The 19,872-nt window shown below is 62.4% G+C and overlaps 5 protein-coding genes across 5 annotated transcripts; 1 reads left to right on the top strand and 4 right to left on the bottom strand.

Moving 5' to 3' along the window:
• Positions 1–7,032: 7,032 nt before the first annotated feature.
• On the top strand, positions 7,033–7,445 carry EMIHUDRAFT_198719 (hypothetical protein; the record flags this gene model as incomplete). The annotated part of the gene is made up of 2 exons (XM_005759671.1): positions 7,033–7,056; positions 7,164–7,445. The coding sequence occupies 2 exons, from the start codon at positions 7,033–7,035 to the stop codon at positions 7,443–7,445; spliced, it is 306 nt and encodes a 101-aa protein (XP_005759728.1).
• Positions 7,446–9,402: 1,957 nt separating this feature from the next.
• On the bottom strand, positions 9,403–9,744 carry EMIHUDRAFT_198717 (hypothetical protein; the record flags this gene model as incomplete). Its single annotated transcript, XM_005759670.1, has 1 exon — positions 9,403–9,744. The coding sequence occupies one exon, from the start codon at positions 9,742–9,744 to the stop codon at positions 9,403–9,405; it is 342 nt and encodes a 113-aa protein (XP_005759727.1).
• Positions 9,745–14,108: 4,364 nt separating this feature from the next.
• On the bottom strand, positions 14,109–15,191 carry EMIHUDRAFT_97105 (hypothetical protein; the record flags this gene model as incomplete). The annotated part of the gene is made up of 1 exon (XM_005759669.1): positions 14,109–15,191. The coding sequence occupies one exon, from the start codon at positions 15,189–15,191 to the stop codon at positions 14,109–14,111; it is 1,083 nt and encodes a 360-aa protein (XP_005759726.1).
• A 1,200-nt stretch (positions 15,192–16,391) lies between these two features.
• EMIHUDRAFT_97104 (hypothetical protein) lies at positions 16,392–18,365 on the bottom strand (the record flags this gene model as incomplete). The annotated part of the gene is made up of 1 exon (XM_005759668.1): positions 16,392–18,365. One exon carries the CDS (start codon positions 18,363–18,365, stop codon positions 16,392–16,394), a length of 1,974 nt encoding a protein of 657 aa, XP_005759725.1.
• Positions 18,366–18,890: 525 nt separating this feature from the next.
• On the bottom strand, positions 18,891–19,823 carry EMIHUDRAFT_350943 (hypothetical protein). The gene has a single exon (XM_005759667.1). It carries the CDS (start codon positions 19,523–19,525, stop codon positions 19,316–19,318), a length of 210 nt encoding a protein of 69 aa, XP_005759724.1. The 5' UTR covers positions 19,526–19,823; the 3' UTR covers positions 18,891–19,315.
• Positions 19,824–19,872: the final 49 nt, after the last annotated feature.

The raw sequence follows: 19,872 nt of genomic DNA, 5'->3' as shown, positions 1-19,872 counted from the left end.
AGCCTCGCCAGGCTCTCTGTGACGGCCTGCAGGGCCGGCGCGGACCGCCTCGGGCGCGATGGCCCTCCTCAGTACCTACCTCTTCGATGCCTGTCGGCTCTCCAATCTCGTCGCCGGCGGCAGGCCCGCATGGCGCGCTGCTCGATGGCAGCCTGCTCAGTACGCCTTGGACAGTGACTTCTGCCTCGCTGCTCTTCCTGCAGCCGCCTCCGGGGCCGGCGCCGGCCGCCTCGCTTCGCCAGTGCTGTCTACGCCTGCGACACGCGTATCGGCTCGCCGCCCGCGTCGCCCGCGGCGGGCCCGCATGGCGCGCCGCTCGTCGGGAGCGTTCCCAGCAGGCTGTGCAGGGCAGTCTGCCTCACTCAGGGCGCCGCCGCCGCTGCGCGGGGCCGCCACCGGCGCGTTGCTGCCGTGAACACTGCCGCCGTGTACGTCACCATCGCCTCTCCCCGTCGCCGATCTCGCCGACGCCGCTCGCCGCTCGCCGCCGCCCTGCCCTGCCCCGCCCAGCCCTCGCACAAACAAACCAACACACACACACACACACACACACACACACACACACACACACACACACACACACACAAACACACACACACACACACACACACACACACACACACATACACACACACACACATACAGACACACAAAACACACCCTGCCCCAACCTCGAGCGCCCCGCGCCCTCCCGCCCAACGCCCTGCGCCTCACGCCTCGCGTCCCACGCCCGCCCCGCGCCCCGCGCCCCCTCACCTCGCGCCTCACGCCTCCCTCCCCACCCTCTCAGGCATTCCTCTCCTCCCTGCTGCTCGCCGACTCCTCCTTCCCCCGCATGTTCGACGACTACCCGTCCTTCAGCGACTCCTCCCCCCTTGGCGCCAACGTCTACTCCCTCGTTCTCCTTCTTCTTGATGGCAGTCGGCGAGTGCCCCGCCGCCGCCGCCGCCGCCGCGCCGCCGCCCGCCGCCGCCGCCGCCGCCGCCCGGCGGTCCCATGTACAGGGGACGCGCGTACCCACTGCCGTCCGTGTCTCCCAACGGAGGCATCGCGTTTCGAACCACAACGGACTGCGCGCTCCGCTTTTCGAACCACCAAAACTCGCTGCACCCAGGTGCAGGTGCAGGTGCAGGTGCAACAAGTTTGCGCCCGGCCCTCTAGCGCCGCGCGCTGGCCCCGGCTGCGTCCCCGCGCGGCCTGCCCGACGGCGTGGCGCCCGCCCTCCACCCACCTCCCCGCGCGGGGCCGCTCCGGGGCGACCCGGGCGCCCTCCGACCAAACTGCTCTGTTACTATCATATAACAGTACCGGGGGACCGTCGCCCTCGGGCGTACTGGCTTGATCCCAGCGGCACACGTCTACAACCCGGCGAGAGGGGGGCTCACGGGGAAGAGACCGAACGGCCGGCCGGATTACTCGGACGCCGAGGCCCCGCACGGGGAAGAGTCCGAACGCCCGGCCGGGCAACTAGGTCATTGAGGCCCCGCCCCTCTCCCGGAAGACGCGCGCCGGCCCGGGTGACTCGCTTGCGAGGTAGATCCCGTTCCAGCCAGAGGCCGCGCGTGACCACCACAGACTGTCTGGCGCGGGAGGGGAGATCTAAGCCCAACTCGCCGGGCACGCCGGCGAGGTGACGGTAGATCACCTCTTGAGGATCACCTCCGCCAGACGATCTCTCCCGCGGACGGGGACTGGTCTTAGGCCATTCCAACGGCCAGGCCGCTCGCTTAAGGCTGCTTGGCTAGACGTCGACGAGGAACCCCCCCCCCCCCCCCTCCCTTTGGACAGGCGTCCCAACCCCTGTCCGATCTTATGCACTCCTCTTTTACATAATCCTATCGATCGACGGGGTGTGTCACATCGTGTAGAGCGCTCACTTTCTCGAGACCACACACAACAGCCAGCCACGCGATGGTCGCCACCGCACACTACACAGCCTCACCCTACCTAGCTATCAGATCCTTACTGCCCACCCGCAGGACTACAGACCACGATAAAAAGGTGTTCTCAGTCTTCGTAGCTCTCACGGGACGTGATGTCCTCATAGTAGCGTCGGCGAGATGCCCCTGGTATGCCCACCCCCCTGAGTGGCCGCCGTTTTAATTGGCCATTTGGGGGGGCGTCGCCGCCGCCGCGTCGCTTGGTGGCACGGAGAGAGTGCACTCGTCTGTGTAGATCCGGCCGAGCGCAGTGAGTCTGCCGTACCGCTGACTCGTCAACTCCTTTTCTTTCGGCTGGCGAAACGTCTTGGGCGTCCATCGCGTGGCTCCCGTGATCGGGGTTTTCGGTATCTGTGGGTAGTCCATGTCGTTTGGCTGCTCGAAGGCAACGAGCCCGCCGACGCCGACCATTCCAGAGTGCGGGTAGGTCGCGCGGACCGAGTCCCGATACGTGATCGCAACGTCGTTGCCAGCCGTCTGGTTGTAGCACCAGTCCAGCAGCTCGGGGCCGGTGAGCATAAGCGGCCTGCCCTTGGGAGGGACGAATCGCTGTCGGACGTTGCGGAGGATCGAGTCGAGCATGCAGCGGGGGAGCGGGTGCGACGGCACGCTCGCGAGGATCTTCATCTGCTTCCGTTCGAAGTCGGCCCCCGAAATGTCACGGCCGATGGTCGCGCCCGCGTCACACATGTCGACTACGCTGGCAATCGGCTTGAGCAGCACGAGATCGGTGTCCAGGTAGACGCCGCCTTCGGCGGACAGGGCGCAGAAGCGGAAGAGATCGGCGCGAAACGCGGGGGCGAGCAGCAGCGGTACGCCTGCCCGGCCTCTCGCCCGCAGTGCTTGGTCACGTACTCGAACGCTGACTCGTCGTCGTGGTAGTTCACCACAAAGCCATCGAGGTGGACGGCAGCATTCATGGCCACGTTGGATGGGCGCTCCGCGCTGCCGCCAACTGCATGGTAGATACGGGGCACCCTCGTGGACCTCTCAGAGCAGTTGGGTGGCGACGAGAGCGGCAGGTTCAAGTATTCGGCGCAATTGCTGTCGCCAAAGTCTGGACGGGTGAACGGCGTCTGCACGAGCGCGCACGGCCCCACTTCCGCGGCCGCTCGTTTGGCTGGCGCGGCAACTGCAAAGACGTGGAAGAACATCGGCATGTATCGGCGGATCCGCCTGCCCACGGATCACGGGGAGAAGACGGGCCTCGTGCTTGCTCCTCCTTTCCGAGCGATCGAGTATGTTACGTTCGTTTCCCGTTCTTGGTCGACGTCCTCCGACTACGAGTATTTGCATACCGTTGAGCACTTGAGCACTTGATAGGGTCGCTTCCGCATGGTACGGGACCCTCGATCGTCTCGCCCTCCTTCACTGGTGTGTTCATTGATTGGGGGGGGGGGGTCATAACAAACACGGTACAGGATCGAGGTGCACGCTGCAGAAGCAGTGTCGTCCCCCCTCTCTCTCCCCGACGGCGATGGCGGTGTGACCGATCGAGCTACAAGAGGAACTTGTTCAGCAGGATCCGCACAGCCTTGTTTTCGAGAAGAAGAATACCTTATGGCGCTGCGCGCTGGTCTATGCACACAGACTTGTCGCCATTTTCCGCCCGTTTAGAAAGAAAGTTCTCCGCTCCTCGCTCCGCAGTGCAAACAAAAACAAACTGAAAATCTCTCTCTCGGCAGTGCAACGGCGGCGAGGTTTTATTGTCTCCATGCCATTCAACACGGGACTGCTAGTCCCAAACCTAGAGCCTGGCCGCCGATGAGCTGCTGGTACTGGTGCGGCAACGACTGGATCGCTCGGTGGTGGGGAGAAGTTGTGTTCAGAAGGCCATGTATGCTCCCTCTCATCGCCCAGGGCAGAGACGATCCAGCTGCCGTGACCATCGCAAGTCATGGCAACGCAGGAGCAGCGGGAACGTGCGGCTCAGATCCCATCCAAGGGCGGGTGATCTATATTGACCCGGAAGCCTTCTCCTTTAGCGTAAACGTCGCTAGCCCTCGCAACGTGCTGTACCTCGGCCCTCGCAACGTATCGGAGCTAGCCATTCTAGCAACGCGGATGCGCTCCCACTTGAATTTGCACGGCGCGCGCACTATCGCAGTGCTGGACTTTGCTGCGACCGTTGGAGGTTACTCAAAAATCGTGGGTCCAGATGCCCCACCGTTTACTCGAACAGCATCAATGCCATTGAATCTCGACTGGTCAGGGCTACTTGTGCGCAATCCTGTCGCTGCATCTGCATCGTTTCTCGCCTACGCGAGCTCCCACTGCGTCCGCGTAAGAGAGCAAGCCTACAACAAGCTCGTGGAGATGGCTGTGGCAGCTGGGACTGAGTCGTTTGAACTTGCGGTCCGGCGGGATCGCAACGGTCGGATCCGGCTAACAATATCACATTTTATTCATTAGTGACCTTTCAAATCTCCTCTGTAAAATCTTCAAATCTGACCCCTGAAGATTTTGCCCCTTGAACATCTTCCAATATCCTCTCCTGTAAAATCTGCCCCTCCCCCTGTAAAATCTGCCCCATGATGAGTTGCAGCCTCTCCAACGAACCTCTCTCCCCCCACAGATTGTACCCCGCCGCATAAAATCTGAAAAATCTTCAAATCTTCAAATCTGAATTTATTTTATTTTCTCGCCACACCTCACAGATTGTACAACTAAATGTGGCGCTAAATTGGAGATAAAACACACTAAATATGGGCTAAATATGGGCTAAATATGGGCTAAATATGGGCTAAATATGGGCTAAATACGTGCTAAATATGTGCTAAATATGTGCTAAATATGTATTAAATATGTGATAAATACGCGCTAAAGTCTCGCTAAAGTCGCGCTATATACGCACTCGAACACACACTAAATAGCGCACTAAACTATCACTAAAGTGCCACCACCCTCGCCCAGGGATCTACAATGCACCGCCTCGGTGTACAAAATGCGCCTGCGGGCGGACCTACGCGATAGCGGTCACGCCATAGCTCGCGCATAGGAGCAGGAAGCTAGGCAGGGGCCGCATCGCGATCGCTGAGCTGTAACAAGTTTGACCCAAAACAAGAACACAAGTTTGGCTCTACTAATATAGCGCGCGGATAAGGCGCGCGCGCCGCGGTGGCGGCGAAATATAATATTATCTCAGAGGAATATAGTGTGAATGCCCGGGAACAGGACCCTCACAGATCACACAAAAACACAACCACGGACGCAAGACGCACAAGCTCAGACAGTCGAGAAAGGGATAGACCGCAACGACAGAAGTCAGCGCTGGGTCCCAGGCATGCCCTCGCCTCCCTCGCCCGATGCTTCTGGCTCCGCCTTCCTCGACTGGGCGTCCAGTGCGGGCGTCGCGACATCGGCCGCATTTCTCGTCGAGCCGACTGCCACGGAGGGCTTCGGCGCTGTCGCCGGAGAACGGGTCAGTGTCGGCGACATTCTCGTTACCGTGCCTCGGGCCTCAGCGCTCGCCGTCTTCAGCCTGGAGGAGGAGATGCGCCAAACGACCACTTCGCTGGCGCAGTCACACGCGCTGGCGTACGCCGCGTGCCGCGTTGCGGCCGCGCCGCGCGGGCGGGAGCCGTGGGTTGCGCTTTGGCCAGCGACTCCCGAGGGGACGTGGGGCGTCGAGGGCGACTCCTGGCGGGCCTTCGACGGCGACGCGTTCCGAGAGCTGCGACGTCTGCACGAGGAGGGCGAGGCCGCAGCTCGGGCTGCCCACGAAAAGCTGCCGCCTGACATCTCCTGGGAGCGCTTCAAGCTGGGCGTCTCGTTCGTGGCTCTAGATGCGGAATACGGCCAGCGCGCGAGAGACGCGTGACCGGTTGATTGGGCGGGACACTCACCGTGTCCACTGTATTGGCCCCCAAATCTTTCCGGTCCCCGGGTGGATCGTGATTCCTCCCGAGGAACGATGGTAGGATCGTGACATCGCGCGCAGCCGATCTGGTCGTGAGCGGCGAGAGGCAGCCTGTGCTGCTGCCGGTGATCGACTTGTGCAACCACCGCAGGGGCGGCGAGCACAACTGCGCAATCGTCTTTGAGGACGACGCACAAACTACCCTTACTTCACCACGACACGCACGCACACCGGTCTACCTCACCTAACCCCGCCTCAGGACGACCACTTCGTGCTGCGATGCGAGCGGCCCATTCAGGTTTGGCGCGCACCGGCTCTTGCACATTGAAAGCCGTGGGGCGCATGCCTGCCGGGGTGATGTGGAGATACGAGGGTTGCCCCCCTTTGCCACACCACCGTGTGCGTATGGAGAATTACCGCACCTTACCTTACATTCAGGCCGGCGAGCCGCTGACCATCTCCTATGGGCCCGTTCGGTTTCTTGATCGTGTTTGACGTCGTCAAACACGACGTCAGACACTAGTGTTGAATGGCCGTAGGTCAAAGGAGAACGCGGAGCTGCTGTACGGGCGCGCCCTTGATCTGCGGGGCCGTGATGTAGAGCTGTGCGCCCACGCGTTGCAACAGTTCATCAGGTACGGTTTTGCGTTGCGGAGCAACCCGTCCGACGCGGCGCCCGCCTATCGTGCCGGTCTCCGCCGAATCCATCCGTCGACCCTGCCATGCACCCACTAGGCGTTGCTGCGCCTCCCTCTCGCGCCGGCGGCGGACCCGACGTTTGGCGTGCAGCGCGCCGCCCTGACCCCTCGCGGCATGCTCGACGAGGAGGCGGACGGCCCCTCTCCTCTCCTCTCCTCTTCTCCTCCCCTCCCCTCCCCTCCCCTCCCCTCCCCTCTCCTCCCCTCTCCTCTCCTCTCCTCTCCTCTCCTCTCGATGCGGACCACACCCCATACGGTGACATAAATCAAGTCTGACGAGACCTGGCATCGCGATGACCAAGTCTAGCGTTGGCGACTCTTGTGCTCTTGACGCCACACTCAGCACAGACATTCCGGCGGCCCCGGTGCTCGTCTGGACGCCACCGTGTCGCTTGAGAGCGCCGCGCTGCAACAGGACTGCTTCTGGCTGCCTCTCGGCTGGAGTTGCGATGGGCCGCGGTGGGCGCCGCTGCTCTTGATGATGCTCCGCCTCGCCGCCGCGAGCAGCACGGCGGAGCTCCTTCCTAGATGCGCAATGCAGATCCCTCGATTCCAGCAAGTACTTCAGAAGCGCACCCGATTGAATCCAAGCTGTATTGCTCACTTGCATTCGTAGCACTCGTACTCCCGCGCTGCTCCGAATACAGTGCCCTCACTTCCCTCTAGGAGCTCATCGCCGCGATGACGGCCGCGGCAGGCGGAGGCGGCGACGAGGAAGGGGAGGAGGCGGAGGCGGACGTGGACATCGACGAGGTGCCGGCGCTTGGTTGGTCGCTGCTTGCCGAGGCGTGCGACGCCGATCTGGCAGGCAGCGCGCCGCAAGGCGCGGATGGAGACGACACTGTGCCCTATTGGCCGCATGGCGCGGCGAGTGTGGCGAGCGCGGCACGGCGCGACCTCGTCCTAGCATACGCAGAGGTTGCGTGGAGGCGGCGCGACGCTGCTTGAAGAGAGAGAAGAGTCGTCCCGCTCCCGGGGGTTGCATCACATGTCCCAATGCCTACCAGTGCAGCCGAGACACGCGAGAGCCGAAAATAAATGAGACTCGACTTGCGGAGGAGGTGATCATCTCTCTGTGCACTCCAGGCCCCAAATGACGTGTGAGTGTTAGAGTTGTTGCAAAAAAATCGCGCAGAAGCCGCAGGCCAAATGTCGACCAAAGATAGAGTCGCGAGCCGATGGGGGTTTCAAACCGCCGGTTTCTTTTTAGCAATACCAAAACAAGTCTAACACGCTCACACGTCATTTGGGGCCTGGAGCCCTGTTCACGCGCGCGCGAGACGTGCAGACAGGGTTGCCAGGTGAGAGCGAATGGCGCGGTTCACGCCTCGCACAACACGAGAGAGAGAGATGCGCTCTGCATGGTGGGACATGTTTTTCGGCTTCTGTGAGTCAAACCACGCAAAAACCAAGCTTGTCAGGGATGGGTATGGGCATGTTTTGCGAGGATGGTGAGCTTTCTGGCCGTCAGATTCTGGCCGTCCGGTGTGAAAGGATTGTTGCTCGGCTGGTTTATCAAGTAAATAGGAGATACTATACAAAGTCAAAGAAAAGGGAAGCCGTAGGTTTGACCGATCGGCGTCTCAACCACGATAAAACAATCGTAAGGGAAAGAGCGGCGCCGGCAATTCCGCATACAAATGGGCGGGTCCGTGCACGGCTTCAAGAGGCCTCGCGACGAGTCGCCCGGTCAGAACAGCGGGCTGCGCGGCGAGTCTCGCTGGCGTGACGAGCCAAGACGGCGTGGCGAGCCGCGATGGCGCGACGAGCCGCGATGGCGCAATGAGCGCCCGCCGCCGCCGCCATGGTTGGCGCCTCAGCCGCCTCCGGGCGGGTCGTCGCCGCTGCCACCGTCGCCGAGGACAGGCGATCCGCCACAGTCGCCCTCACGCCGGCCAAATCCGGCAGAAAGGGACGGGCGCCGTTCTGGCGCTTCGCTCGCTCCGCTCGCGTTGCGCAGCTGGATCTGGCTGGCTACACACCTCGCGGCTTGCACATGAGCAGCGACAGCAGCGACCACAGCAATAGGCAGAAGAAGAAGAAACGGTCCCGGCACAAGCGCGCGGCGACAGAACTACCGCCCGCAGAACCGTCGCCCACACCACAGCCGGCGCCGTGGCGGTCACACAGTTCCAACTCGTCGACGGCGTGAACCGCTACCGTGCTGGACAACAGGAGGTCGACGGCACTATCATGCTACATAGGGCCGTCGGCGGCCACATGTACATGTGCAGCTTTGCCCAGCTGACCGACTACTCGCGCAAGACTTTCAGAATTGACCGGGAGATTCTCTTCATCTTCAAGACCGGGGTGCACACCAGCCGACAGCCGTCCAGCTGGCACTCAGCTCTCACCCCGTCACAGCTCTCAGTAGACATTGTTCGGTAGGAACGCGGTGCGAAAGCGCGACCGAAACAAAGAAACGCGGCGGCTGGCGCTGACCCGTCACCGTCACCGCCGCGATATTGCGCGATATAGCGCGATATAGCGCGATATTAGGCGATCATTCACGATATACAGAAGATTCCCTCTACGCTCTAGAGCAGGGATGCGCTGGGTCCTGGGTGCGCTTCTTAGCTCCCCGGCCCTTGGTTTTGAGGTTACTGACTGCACTCCAAGTGCTCCAAGTGCCAGAGTGCGGCCCCATGCTCCTAGCACCACCGCAGCCTCACGAAGAGCCGTACGCTCCTGCGAGAGCCTGCGGGCATGCACCCCTCCCACCTCCCAGATACACAACAGAGCTCCAAGTCCAACCCGCCCGTGCGCGGCACACACTCTGCCGACTAGCAGGTAGCAGCTGCCATGCAGCAGTTTTGGGTGTGACACGAGGGGAGACACTCGGTGGTCGCGTACGGACGATGCTGCGCGGAGAACACACAGGCCCGCAGGCGCACTGGCGCCGCAGTCACTTCTTTTTTGTTTGTTTCCCTTTGGGCTTGGGCCGCGCCTTGCGCGTTAGCACAAACTCGCCGAGCTTGTGGCCAACCATCGCCGCCGACACCTTGACCCGCTTGTATTCTCTGCCACTGTGTATGAGGAAGGTCCGCCCAACCATGCCGAGCGTGATGAGCGCGCGGCGCTCGCCGACGATCGGCTTGCCGTCATCCGGAGGCAGCGCGGCGGGCATGTTGTACCATGAGCGCACCGGCGGCGGCCGTAGTGCGCGCGCTGCGGCAAATGGCAGCACGTTGCGCGCCAGCCTCGAGAGGGGTGATGGCGTGAGGGCCAATCTGCACGCCACCAGCATTCTCGGCGGCTCAAAAAGATAACGCGAAACCGCCGAGAAGGAAAAAAAGAAAACCAGCAATAGCAGGGCGTGGGGCGGTTGAGCATCCCTCCGGGGGCCCCTCTGCGCCGGGGAGGCGTTGTTGGAGGCTAGGACGCAAGCGTTCGTCGCCCTTTTCAAACTCGGGGCCCACTCCGCTACGCTCCGACCCGAATTTGGATGGAGGGCCTGAAAAGTTTAAGGTGTTGCTGCGCAAAAAGGGTGATATTACTATATATAAATATAAGATATAATCGGCCGTCACCTCGTCACCCCGTCACCCGGGTGGGGGCGCGCGCGCGCGCTCGGATCTCAGAAAATCGGGCCGTCACCCGTCACTCGTCACCCGAAAATTTTTTCGATTCTCTCCTGTTGAGTATATGAGCGACCCAGCTCGAGGGTTGCTCTTGACTCTGGCCTTTTCGGGTCACGTAGCCACACCTCGCCTCCTCGGTGCGAGTGGCTGCCAGTTCGACTCTGGGGAGGATCGAACCATCAACATGGTACCTCCGGTGAGATCTCCCAGGTCGACGGCGGTCTGCGAAGATTTGAGTCCCTTCGTGTGTGAGCTACGAAAAAGATCGAAAATAGTGCCCAAGGTAACCCGGGGGAACTCGCGTCCCGGAACGCCTGCCCTACCTCGAAACACGGCGGTATCGGATATACAGCAGCAACCTCGTGCTGCGTCGTGGGGGCGTGTTGAGTATATGAGCGACCCAGCTCGAGGGTTGCTCTTGACTCTGGCCTTTTCGGGTCACGTAGCCACACCTCGCCTCCTCGGTGCGAGTGGCTGCCAGTTCGACTCTGGGGAGGATCGAACCATCAACATCTCCGTCTACTCGAGTACTCGCTATATGGCTGCAGCCGATCGTACGGCGTGCCACGACGTGCTCCAGACTGTCAGATTTTCTTTGCCCTCTCTGAAGGCGACATGGAGAGCGGCGGAGAGGAGTCTCAGCCGGCGGCCGTGGAGGAGGAGAGCACGACAGCGGCGAGTGCGACTGCTCCTCCGACACTCGTGGCGGGTGCAGCGTCTGCCGGCGCAACCCGTGCGCGCAGCGTCCGGGGTGCTTGGCAGCGGTCAACCACAGCGACAGTGTGAGTGCGGTGACCTCCTCACGGGCGAGCTCCAACTCGACATCCAAGGCCACCGAGTTGGAGCGCATCCGCATGCTTCGGGATGCGTGGGCTGCCAGGCACGGCGCGACGCCGTTCCCAGTCGTGAACGTGCTGCAGGGCAAGTCGATCCAGACCTTCTCCCTCATCATGGGTGGGACAGGCAAGGGCACGTGGGGGGAGGGGTACCCCTCCTTTCGTGGCGTTCTCACCTACTGCAACATGAAGGAGAGCGAGAGCCTCAGCGGCTCGGAGCGGCTGTACAAGTACGTCAACTCGATGGGCAGGGGCGACCTGACCAACATTGTGAAGAAGATGCCTGCGACGGAGTGGTTCTCGAGTATCGACAGCATCCCTGACGCGCACTACCCCTTTTCGAACGGCCTGCTGAACATGCTGACCGGCGAGCTCGTGCCCTACCAGCCGGACATGTTCGTGACGCGGGTGAGCGACCGGGATGCTCCGACGAAGGAGGTGTGGGAGGGCGTCCCTCAGACTCCGGCGTACCGCGAGATCAAGCGCATTCTGCGCCAGATCCTCCCGGAGCGCGCGCTGGAGGAGGAGGTGATGTGGAGGCTCTCCGTGTACCTCTTCGAGAGGAGCAAGGTGAACTTGAAGCACCACCTCTGCGCCTGGGGGCACGCCGACAACGGCAAGACGACGGTGGGCACGCTGATGCGGCACGGTTTCGAGCTGGGTGTGTGGGTGCATGCTCTCGAGCCGAAGCACTTGCAGATTGCCGGGAAGAACCCCGACGCCCCGTGCCCGTGGCTGTGCAACCTGGCCGGCGTGCGCCTAGCGCTCGTGGAGGAGGCGAATGCCGAGAAGGGAGCTCCAAGCGCCTCTTCTCAAGAAGCTGGCGGGCGGCGCGCTCTGCACGGCGCGGTTCTTGAACGAGAACGACGGCGTGCCAACGGTTCCGACGGCGGCGCTCTTCTTCATGATGAACTCCCCAGTGCAGGTCGTTCCGCGCGCAGAGTCGCGGGCCCAGAAGGTCGTCCGCCAGTTTCACCTGCCCTCCTCCTTCATCCACGCCGCGAAGAGGCACGACATTCTGTCTGGCCTGAGGCAGTGCCCAATCGAGATGGAGAAGGACTTGCTCTTTGTTCGCGACGAGGGCGTGCAACAGCTGCAGACGGGGCCCGACTCCCTGGCGTACCGGCACGCCGTGATGTTCTTCGTCACAGAGCACTACAAGAAGTTCAAGGCCCTGCAGTCGCTGACACACACTCTCACCGTGGCCAACAACGGCGGGGGCACTCTCTTTGAGAAGTACAAGGCGCTGGACGAGGAGGAGAAGCGCTCCTTCGACTGGAAGACGGTGACGGGGGGGCTGGCCTCTTCGTTCGAGGAGGCCGACGGGCTCATAGGGCCATGCGACCGGCCTCGCCGCTCCAGGTACGACGAAGGTGTGGAGACAGACTCGCAGATGGACCTCACCGAGCTCATGGACAAACTCTTCTTCATCAGCGGTGACCAGAACGAGTCCCTCTCCTGCCAGGACATGTGGGCGCTTGTGAAGAAGAATGACTGGACGCGAGACCAGTACGCCAACCTGGCGTACGCCGTCTTCACGTCCTTGATGCGCAACTGGGCGGAGGCGTCCGAGGGAAAGCTGAAAAAGGTGAAGACGAAGATCGGCATCGTGTACAGGGGCATCGCACTGAGCATCTCGCGAACAGAGGCGGAGAACATTGGCCTCCCCATCGAAGGCCCGGGTGCGCCGTTTCCGGACCCGCCGCCACCCGATTCGCCACCGCCGGGATCCCCACCGCCGCGTCGCGCTTCTTCCTCGTCCATGGCGCACGAGTCCCCCCCATCGCGGCGTTCGTCCAAGCGGAGCGCCGTCTCGTCCCCGGAGAAGAGTGGGGATGTGTGAACAGGGGGGGTGTGAACAGGGGGGGTGTGCACTGTCTGTGGCGAGAGCTTCGCGAGGCGAGCCGGTCTCGAGTTCCATGCGCTCTCATGTGGGCAGGTCGCAGCGCGCCCGGATGTCTGGAGCTTCACGGAGCTCGCGTGCTCGAGTGGGCAAGGCGGCGCCAAGCGCACTCGCAGGGACTTTGAGTGCTCGCAATTCCACGTGTCCCCGAGCCCACTGGAGCTTGCGGCCACAAACTACCTGCTATTCAGCCCCGACGGCGACGTCATGTCCGCGATGAGAGGGGACGGCGACCGCGAACTCGCTCGGTGTGACTGCCTGGAGGCGACCGCGCGGGCTGCGGATGCTTTCTCCATCGGGGCTGCTTGGATGCAGCACAACGGTACGCTAACGGAAATGTTGATTTGCACGTACCATTCTGTGAGGCGCTGAGTATAGAAGGGGTCAGGAAGGGTGCCCTCTGGTAGGGCTTTTGATGCGGCGGGCGTAACTTAGAGATTTCCAATGCATGTTCAAAGGCGGCGGGCCTTTTCCTCGGTATTGCCGAAGGCGTAGGAGTGGCCAACGGAGGCGGGCGTGCCGCCGCTCGAGGCACTGCCAGCGCCCGTCGAGAAGGTCTTGAGGAGAGGCGTCCAGAGATTGATTTCGTTCACCGCATCAGCACCGGGGTCTAGATTTGGAGCGCTCGCCGAAGAGGAGTACGACAAAATAGCGCCCGTGATTGCCTGCACGCTGCCCGCACTCACGGACCCGAAAGAAAGAGAGGGGAGCTCGCGGGAGAGCCCGACCCAACAAGTGTGTGCGCGGCCAGCGCGGACCCGCGGCGCGCTGTGTGGGGAGGCCATCGGATACCGATGCGATAGCGGCACAGCATGGCTTGGGCGGGTGTTGGGGCTCGACGTGCAGCGCACTTTTGGGCACTCTTTGGGCACCAGGCAGCCGTGGCGAGGGGCTGTCACACCTGTCACACCTGACGCCCGTTGTGGGGCAGCCTCAAAAAGCCGCCGTCGGGGAAAAGCTAACGGAGTAGGGCGCGGCCACGTTGTGCCTCTGTAGTCGGCAGAGCCCCGGAGGGATGCTCAACCGCTCCACGCCACGCCGGGCGTGCGGCGGTCCTACACACCTACTCCCAGCTCCGCTGAGCGGGCGCGTTATTTGTTTGGCTGCACGCGACACTCCTCGACACCAAGCCCCCCGCCGGCACAAACACACACTTGTAACACACGAAAGGCGCGAAACTCGAAGCGCGCGAAGGGAGTTGTTTTTAGCGGACGAGGTCTCCTCGCAGCAGAGGCTAGCAACCTGGAGAGAGGGATAGTATATGGTTGTCACGCTTGCGTGTGCCTCGTTGTCACCGCTCGAGCCACGAGTCCAGCTCAATAAAGTCGCCCGCGTCACGCAGCCGCCGCGTTCCCGTGCCGCTTGCGGGCACGGTGTGCTCACGCAAGCAGTCCTCATCCAGGCGAAGCAGCTTGCGGACAGCATTTTTCAGGCGAGGCTCCTCCTCAAACAAGGCTATCAGGCCTGCGCCGTGTCCGTACTGGTCGCTCGACGTCGCTTGGTGCTGGCCCGCGCTCTTATCGAGTTTGTCATATGTAGCAAGGCGCTTCGGGCAGCCGTGAAGGGCGCACATTCGGTCCCAGTCCGAGCCGATGGACTCCAGTCGCCCGATGAAATCAGGTCTGTGCCAGCTCCTCTCGCCAAGGATGTTGGCGAACATGAGAGCGACGTGTTTGAAGTTCGGGTTCCAGTGGGATCCGTGAGACAGACTCAGGTCGAGAATGTCGCTCATCACCGCCTTTGCGAGCGTCTTGGTGCCCTCGCCGACGAACAGGCTGCAGTCGTACCGGCACTGCCACCCGAGGGGGGGGGGGAACCCGGGTACGGAAATTGGCTGCGGCCACCCAGGATGGGGTGTGGGTAGCGCGCCCTCTTGAGTAGGGGCGTTGCAGCACTGCTTGTATGTGCGCATCGTCGCCTCGCGATAGCCCGAGACAAAGTGCGAGAAAGGATCTCGCACGAAGGAGAATTCAAAAGCCTTTTCCATGTTGTCCACGTTGAACTTCTTGCTTACCGCTGTGCAGTTCTCCATGCTCGCTCGCATGTTGCCGCGGAAAAAATTGTTGCCACCCTTCCAGACGTTGCGGTACGCCATCTTCTCCTCGCACACATATCGCTCATGCACAATCGTGAAAAACCACCTGCCTCCACGGGCCATTGCTTCACCCGGCGCAAGGGGCGGCAGCCCCGCCTCGTAACGCGCATCGGCCACGATCTGATCAGCGAGGTACGCCTGATCGGCATCCGTGCCGTTGTAGAAGAGAGTGCACAAGCTGAGGTTAGCAATGTCGATGCCGGAAAGCGAGGAGTGCATGCTCTCGAAGCCCCAGTGAATGGGCGCGGCAACCGCAAAGACGTGGAAGAGGGTCGCCATGTGTGTCTTTACGGTAAAGGAGCCGGTAGCACTCCTCCCGCCCGAAGAGCGACGGGTCGTCCCTATCCAACGGCGACGTGCACTCAGGAGCTTCCTTGCGACGCGACTCCTGCGTTCTTTTTCCTGCGTTCTTTTTCCTGCGTTCTTTTTCCTGCGTTCTTTTTGAGCTAGACTTCGTTGTATGTGCTCGCCGTCGCATCTGCCGACCCATCCGTGAGGTGGGTGCGGAGGCGTGAGGGGAAATCTTGCCCTGTGGCACAATTCGCAGCGCGGCAAGTCCGGGAACTTCACCGCGTCATATCGGGCGGGAGTGGCGGGGTGTGGCGAGTGTTTAGAGTGCGAAGGTTCCCTCCCCGGCCCCCCGCGGCGCCCCGCGCGTCTTTTTTCCCGATCGCGGTCCGCGATATACCCGCGATATCTCTCCACCCGGCACCGGTGGCAGCGCAGGATGAGGCGGCAGCAGTGGAGGGTTGGGGCGCATTTGAAGGCGCTGGCCCCGACGCGCCATTAACTGGGTCGGGGTGGTCACCCCTCTGGTTTCAGTCAAGCGGGAAGAGTCTGTGCAAGGGGGGCGGATGGGGCTGGCTGCGTCACCTTGGAGCATGAAAGGTTCCTACAGGAAGGCTACTCGAGTACGCAGCACCTTGGCTTGGCCCCCGAGCGGGGAGGCGGTCGACGACGCGCAGCATGGCGGCGAGACCAACGAGAGCACACGGGTCAGAGAGTGCCACTATGGCACACCCTCTCCACACTCCCGAGCTCACTGCCACACACTGGCATCAGCAGCCAGCACACCCGCCCGTGCGAGGCAGCGACCGCGCCCCTGCGGCCTGGCCCTTTGGTGGCGCCTGGGAGCTGAGTGCTGGGTGGAGGCCCTGCGCAGTGCCGCGTGCGCGCGACCTAGGGGCGAGGGTCTTATGCGTTATACGTTAATCTTTCCAAAAAAAGTGTTGGGCTCTGTGGCGTGTGTGGGGGGGGGGGGGGGGAGAGAGATAATTCAGAGATTCAGACACAGCTGTGGCTGACAGCTGCGGCTCAACATACCTGTACCTTAGCTAAATAGAGGACGGTCCATAGTCGGGAAGGCCCTTCAAGGGCCATCCCGAAGTCAGATCACGCACACATGCACACACGCAGCACAGTCTGCTTCACCGCCCTTGCCCAGGTCGCGAGCTATCCCGCTCTGTGAGGCGTGGTTTCTCAGTCCTCGTAGTCCTCACGGGAAGAGATGGTCTCATAGTAGCCGACCGGCAGCAGCCCATTTGATTGGAGCCACCAGATGCTGGCGTACGACAGCGACAGCGCCTTGCGCAGCGCCAGCACACTTGTGCTGCTGAGCAGTGAGCCGCCACGCGCAGTACTGTGAGTTTGAGGCGGCTTCAACGACGGCCTTCCCTGGTACTGTTTCGTGAGTCCAAGAAGGTCGACCAATCGAGCCCAGTCCTCGCCAAACGCCTCCACACGTCCTACGAACGCAATGCGACTTGCGGAAGCCATTGAGCCGTCCCCTTCAAAGAGGTAGCGTGCAAGCGTGGCGCGAGCGTGGCCGAGGTTCATGATCAGCTCGGCCAAACCGCCAGCCGCGTGAGCGGCCGCAACCGCTTCGGCAAACCCGCTGCCATGAAAGCTGGTAGACATGTTCATTTTGAGCGTGTGTTGCATGTAGTTTCTCATGTAATCCCATTCTCTCGCCTCCGCCTGCATCTGGTCACCCCATGCATCAGCCCTCGGTTTGGTTCGCAAGAAGTTCCACGAGGAGATCACCCGCGTGATCGGGTCTCGCACCCAGAGGACCACCTTGAAGGCCATCGTGATCCCTGGATGAACACCCTCTTGAAAGCCACCGATGGTGCACGCGTTGGGGCTCATCGGCGCACTCCACTGACTAAACCAATTCGTCGATCCCTTCTTCCCCGTCCGGGGGGAGCTTTCGCCTGGCTCGAGGCCGTGCAGCTCGACGAGCTGGTTGATCATCCCAGCATCTTGAAACTTACGGAACGCTTTGATTCCCGACAGGCCGCCGGCCTTGTTCACGTGGACGTAGCAGATGTTGATCTCCTCGTTGGGTTGCGCGGGCGGGCGCAGCAGCTGCAAGCGCGGAAGAGGCACCGCTGGGTCGTTTTTCATCCAGCCGCTGATCGGTGGCATAGGGGACTGGGCCTGCTTGACGAGCTTCACCAGTTGCGGCGTCGTAGTGCAGTTGGGACCGAGGCCGTTCAGCATGCACCAGCTCTGTTGCTCCGAGTGCGAGATGCTGGGCGAGATGCCCGTGGTAATGTGCCGACCCCCCTGAGTGGAGGCCGTTTTGGCCATTTGGGGGGGCGTCGCCGCCGCGTCGCTCGGTGGCACGGAGAGAGTGCACTCGTCTGTATAGATGTAGTCCATGTCGTTTGGCTGCTCGAAGGCAACGAGCCCACCGACGCCGACCATTCCAGAGTGCGGGTAGGTCGCGCGGACCGAGTCCCGATACGTGATCGCAACGTCGTTGCCAGCCGTCTGGTTGTAGCACCAGTCCAGCAGCTCTGGACCGGTGAGCATAAGCGGCCTGCCCTTGGGAGGGACGAATCGCTGTCGGACGTTGCGGAGGATCGAGTCGAGCATGCAGCGGGGGAGCGGGTGCGACGGCACGCTCGCGAGGATCATCTGCTTCCGTTCGTCGGCCCCCGAAATGTCACGGCCGATGGTCGCGCCCGCATCACACATGTCGACTACGCTGGCAATCGGCTTGAGCAGCACGAGATCGGTATCCAGGTAGACGCCGCCTTCGGCGGACAGGGCGCAGAAGCGGAAGAGATCGGCGCGAAACGCGGGGGCGAGCAGGCAGCGGTACGCCTGCCCGGCCTCTCGCCCGCAGTGCTTGGTCACGTACTCGAACGCCGACTCGTCGTCGTGATAGTTCACCACAAAGCCATCGAGGTGAACGGCAGCATTCATGGCCACGTTGGATGGGCGCTCCGCGCTGCCGCCAACTGCATGGTAGATACGGGGCACTCTCGTGGACCCCTCAGAGCAGTTGGGTGGCGACGAGAGCGGCAGGTTCAAGTATTCGGCGCAATTGCTGTCGCCGAAGTCTGGGCGGGTGAACGGCGTCTGCACGAGCGCGCACGGCCCCACTTCCGCGGCCGCTCGTTTGGCGGGTGCGGCAACCGCAAAGACGTGGAAGAGGGTCGTCATGCACGCGGAGCCGCCGGGTCTGTAGAGACGGGCCTCCTCGTGCCTCGTGCCCCTTGCTACTAAGTCCTTGCGGCTTGCGTCACGCAGCCCGTGCAGGCTTGACCCCGTTGGGCCACGGTGACTAGGGAAGGGGAAGCAGAGTTCAGCAACGTATTCACGGGCGTCTCAGCAATTGGCCGGTCGACAAATTTTACCGCCGACGGTCAAATATTGGAAGTTCGTTCTTTGCTCGCCAAAAACGGCGAAGCGAGTCCGTCCGTCCGGGCGTGGCGTCGTGTCGGGGCGTGCCCCTCCTTAGCACCGCAGAGGGGGGGTTGTGTGAGTCCAAGCATTGCCACCACGGCTAGGCATCCTGATCCTCGTACGCCTGAAGACTTCTCCGACCGACGGTTCGCCGCCCTATTTCGCAACTTGAATTGTCGCTCGATTCTCTGACGCAAGCTTTGTATATATCTATTTTTGTAGTTTGGTTTGTAGTTACCGGAACCGCTCTATCTTACTTAGCATTCAGGAGGGAAGCGGACATTTTTACGACAGAGCAAATCGATGTCTCTATGAACGAGACCATGTGAGGCCGAGATGATGATGAAACACTGTATCACTGCAGAAGGATGTGCTGAAGCTGACTGCTCAGTCAGCTGTGCTAGTGCCACACACCCCAGGCACGTGGCGCTCTGGGGGCGGGCGAACTCTCGCCGAGGCGGGCGAGGGTACGATAGCCGTGCGCGGCGCGTGCGACAGCGACTAAGGCCCGCGAGGCATTCGCTCTCTATCTATTCCGGGGGGGGATGCGCACATTGTACGGTCCATGTGTCAGCTGCAGGGGACAACCCTGCGCCCAGTGACGCGCGGCGAGCTGGCGGCCGCTGGGCGGCGAACGCCCGCGCATGGGTGGGGCATGCGGCTCTGGCGACCGGAGCCGCGTTCGCCCTCGCTAGGCCGCCGCCTCCTCAGTGGCCGGCGGCGAGGCGCCCCTCCTCGACCAGCAGCTGCTGCCCGATGGCGCACGTGACTGCCGCGATGTTGAAGACGTGCATCCCGCCTTTGGTGGTGCCGCGCAGGTAGGCGCCCTTCCTCGGCATCGCCGCACCGTCAACGGGGAACTCGTCGTACTTCTTCAGCTCGACGCAGCGCTCCGCCGAGTAGTGCCCGTCGAGCATCGCGCGCACGTCGCGCGCCTTGAGGTGGTCGGCGCTGCGGCGGGTCGAGTCGGCGTACTCGTCGAGGATCTCGGGCAGCTTCTTGAGGTCCACGAACTTGGGGTTGCACTTGGTCAGGATCTCGCGGTCGTCGACGACCGCCCCCTGCAGCGTGTCCACCAGCTCGGCGAGGCAGTCCCAGTCCTCGGCGCCCTCGAGGAAGCAGCACCGCTGGCGGAGCTTGCCGCCGAGCCTGCCCGAGGCGCGGCTGCCGTCGGCCTGGACGATCTCGTTGACGACGCCGCGGGAGAGCAGCCCGGCCAGCGTGGCGACGCACCGCGCCAGCTGGGCGGGCGCGCGGACCGCGC

Source organism: Emiliania huxleyi (assembly GCF_000372725.1).
Source record: "Emiliania huxleyi CCMP1516 unplaced genomic scaffold EMIHUscaffold_8, whole genome shotgun sequence".
Taxonomy (NCBI): Eukaryota; Haptophyta; order Isochrysidales; family Noelaerhabdaceae; genus Emiliania; species Emiliania huxleyi.
Note: the sequence above shows the minus strand (reverse complement) of the source record. Positions and strands in the feature narration are given on the sequence as shown.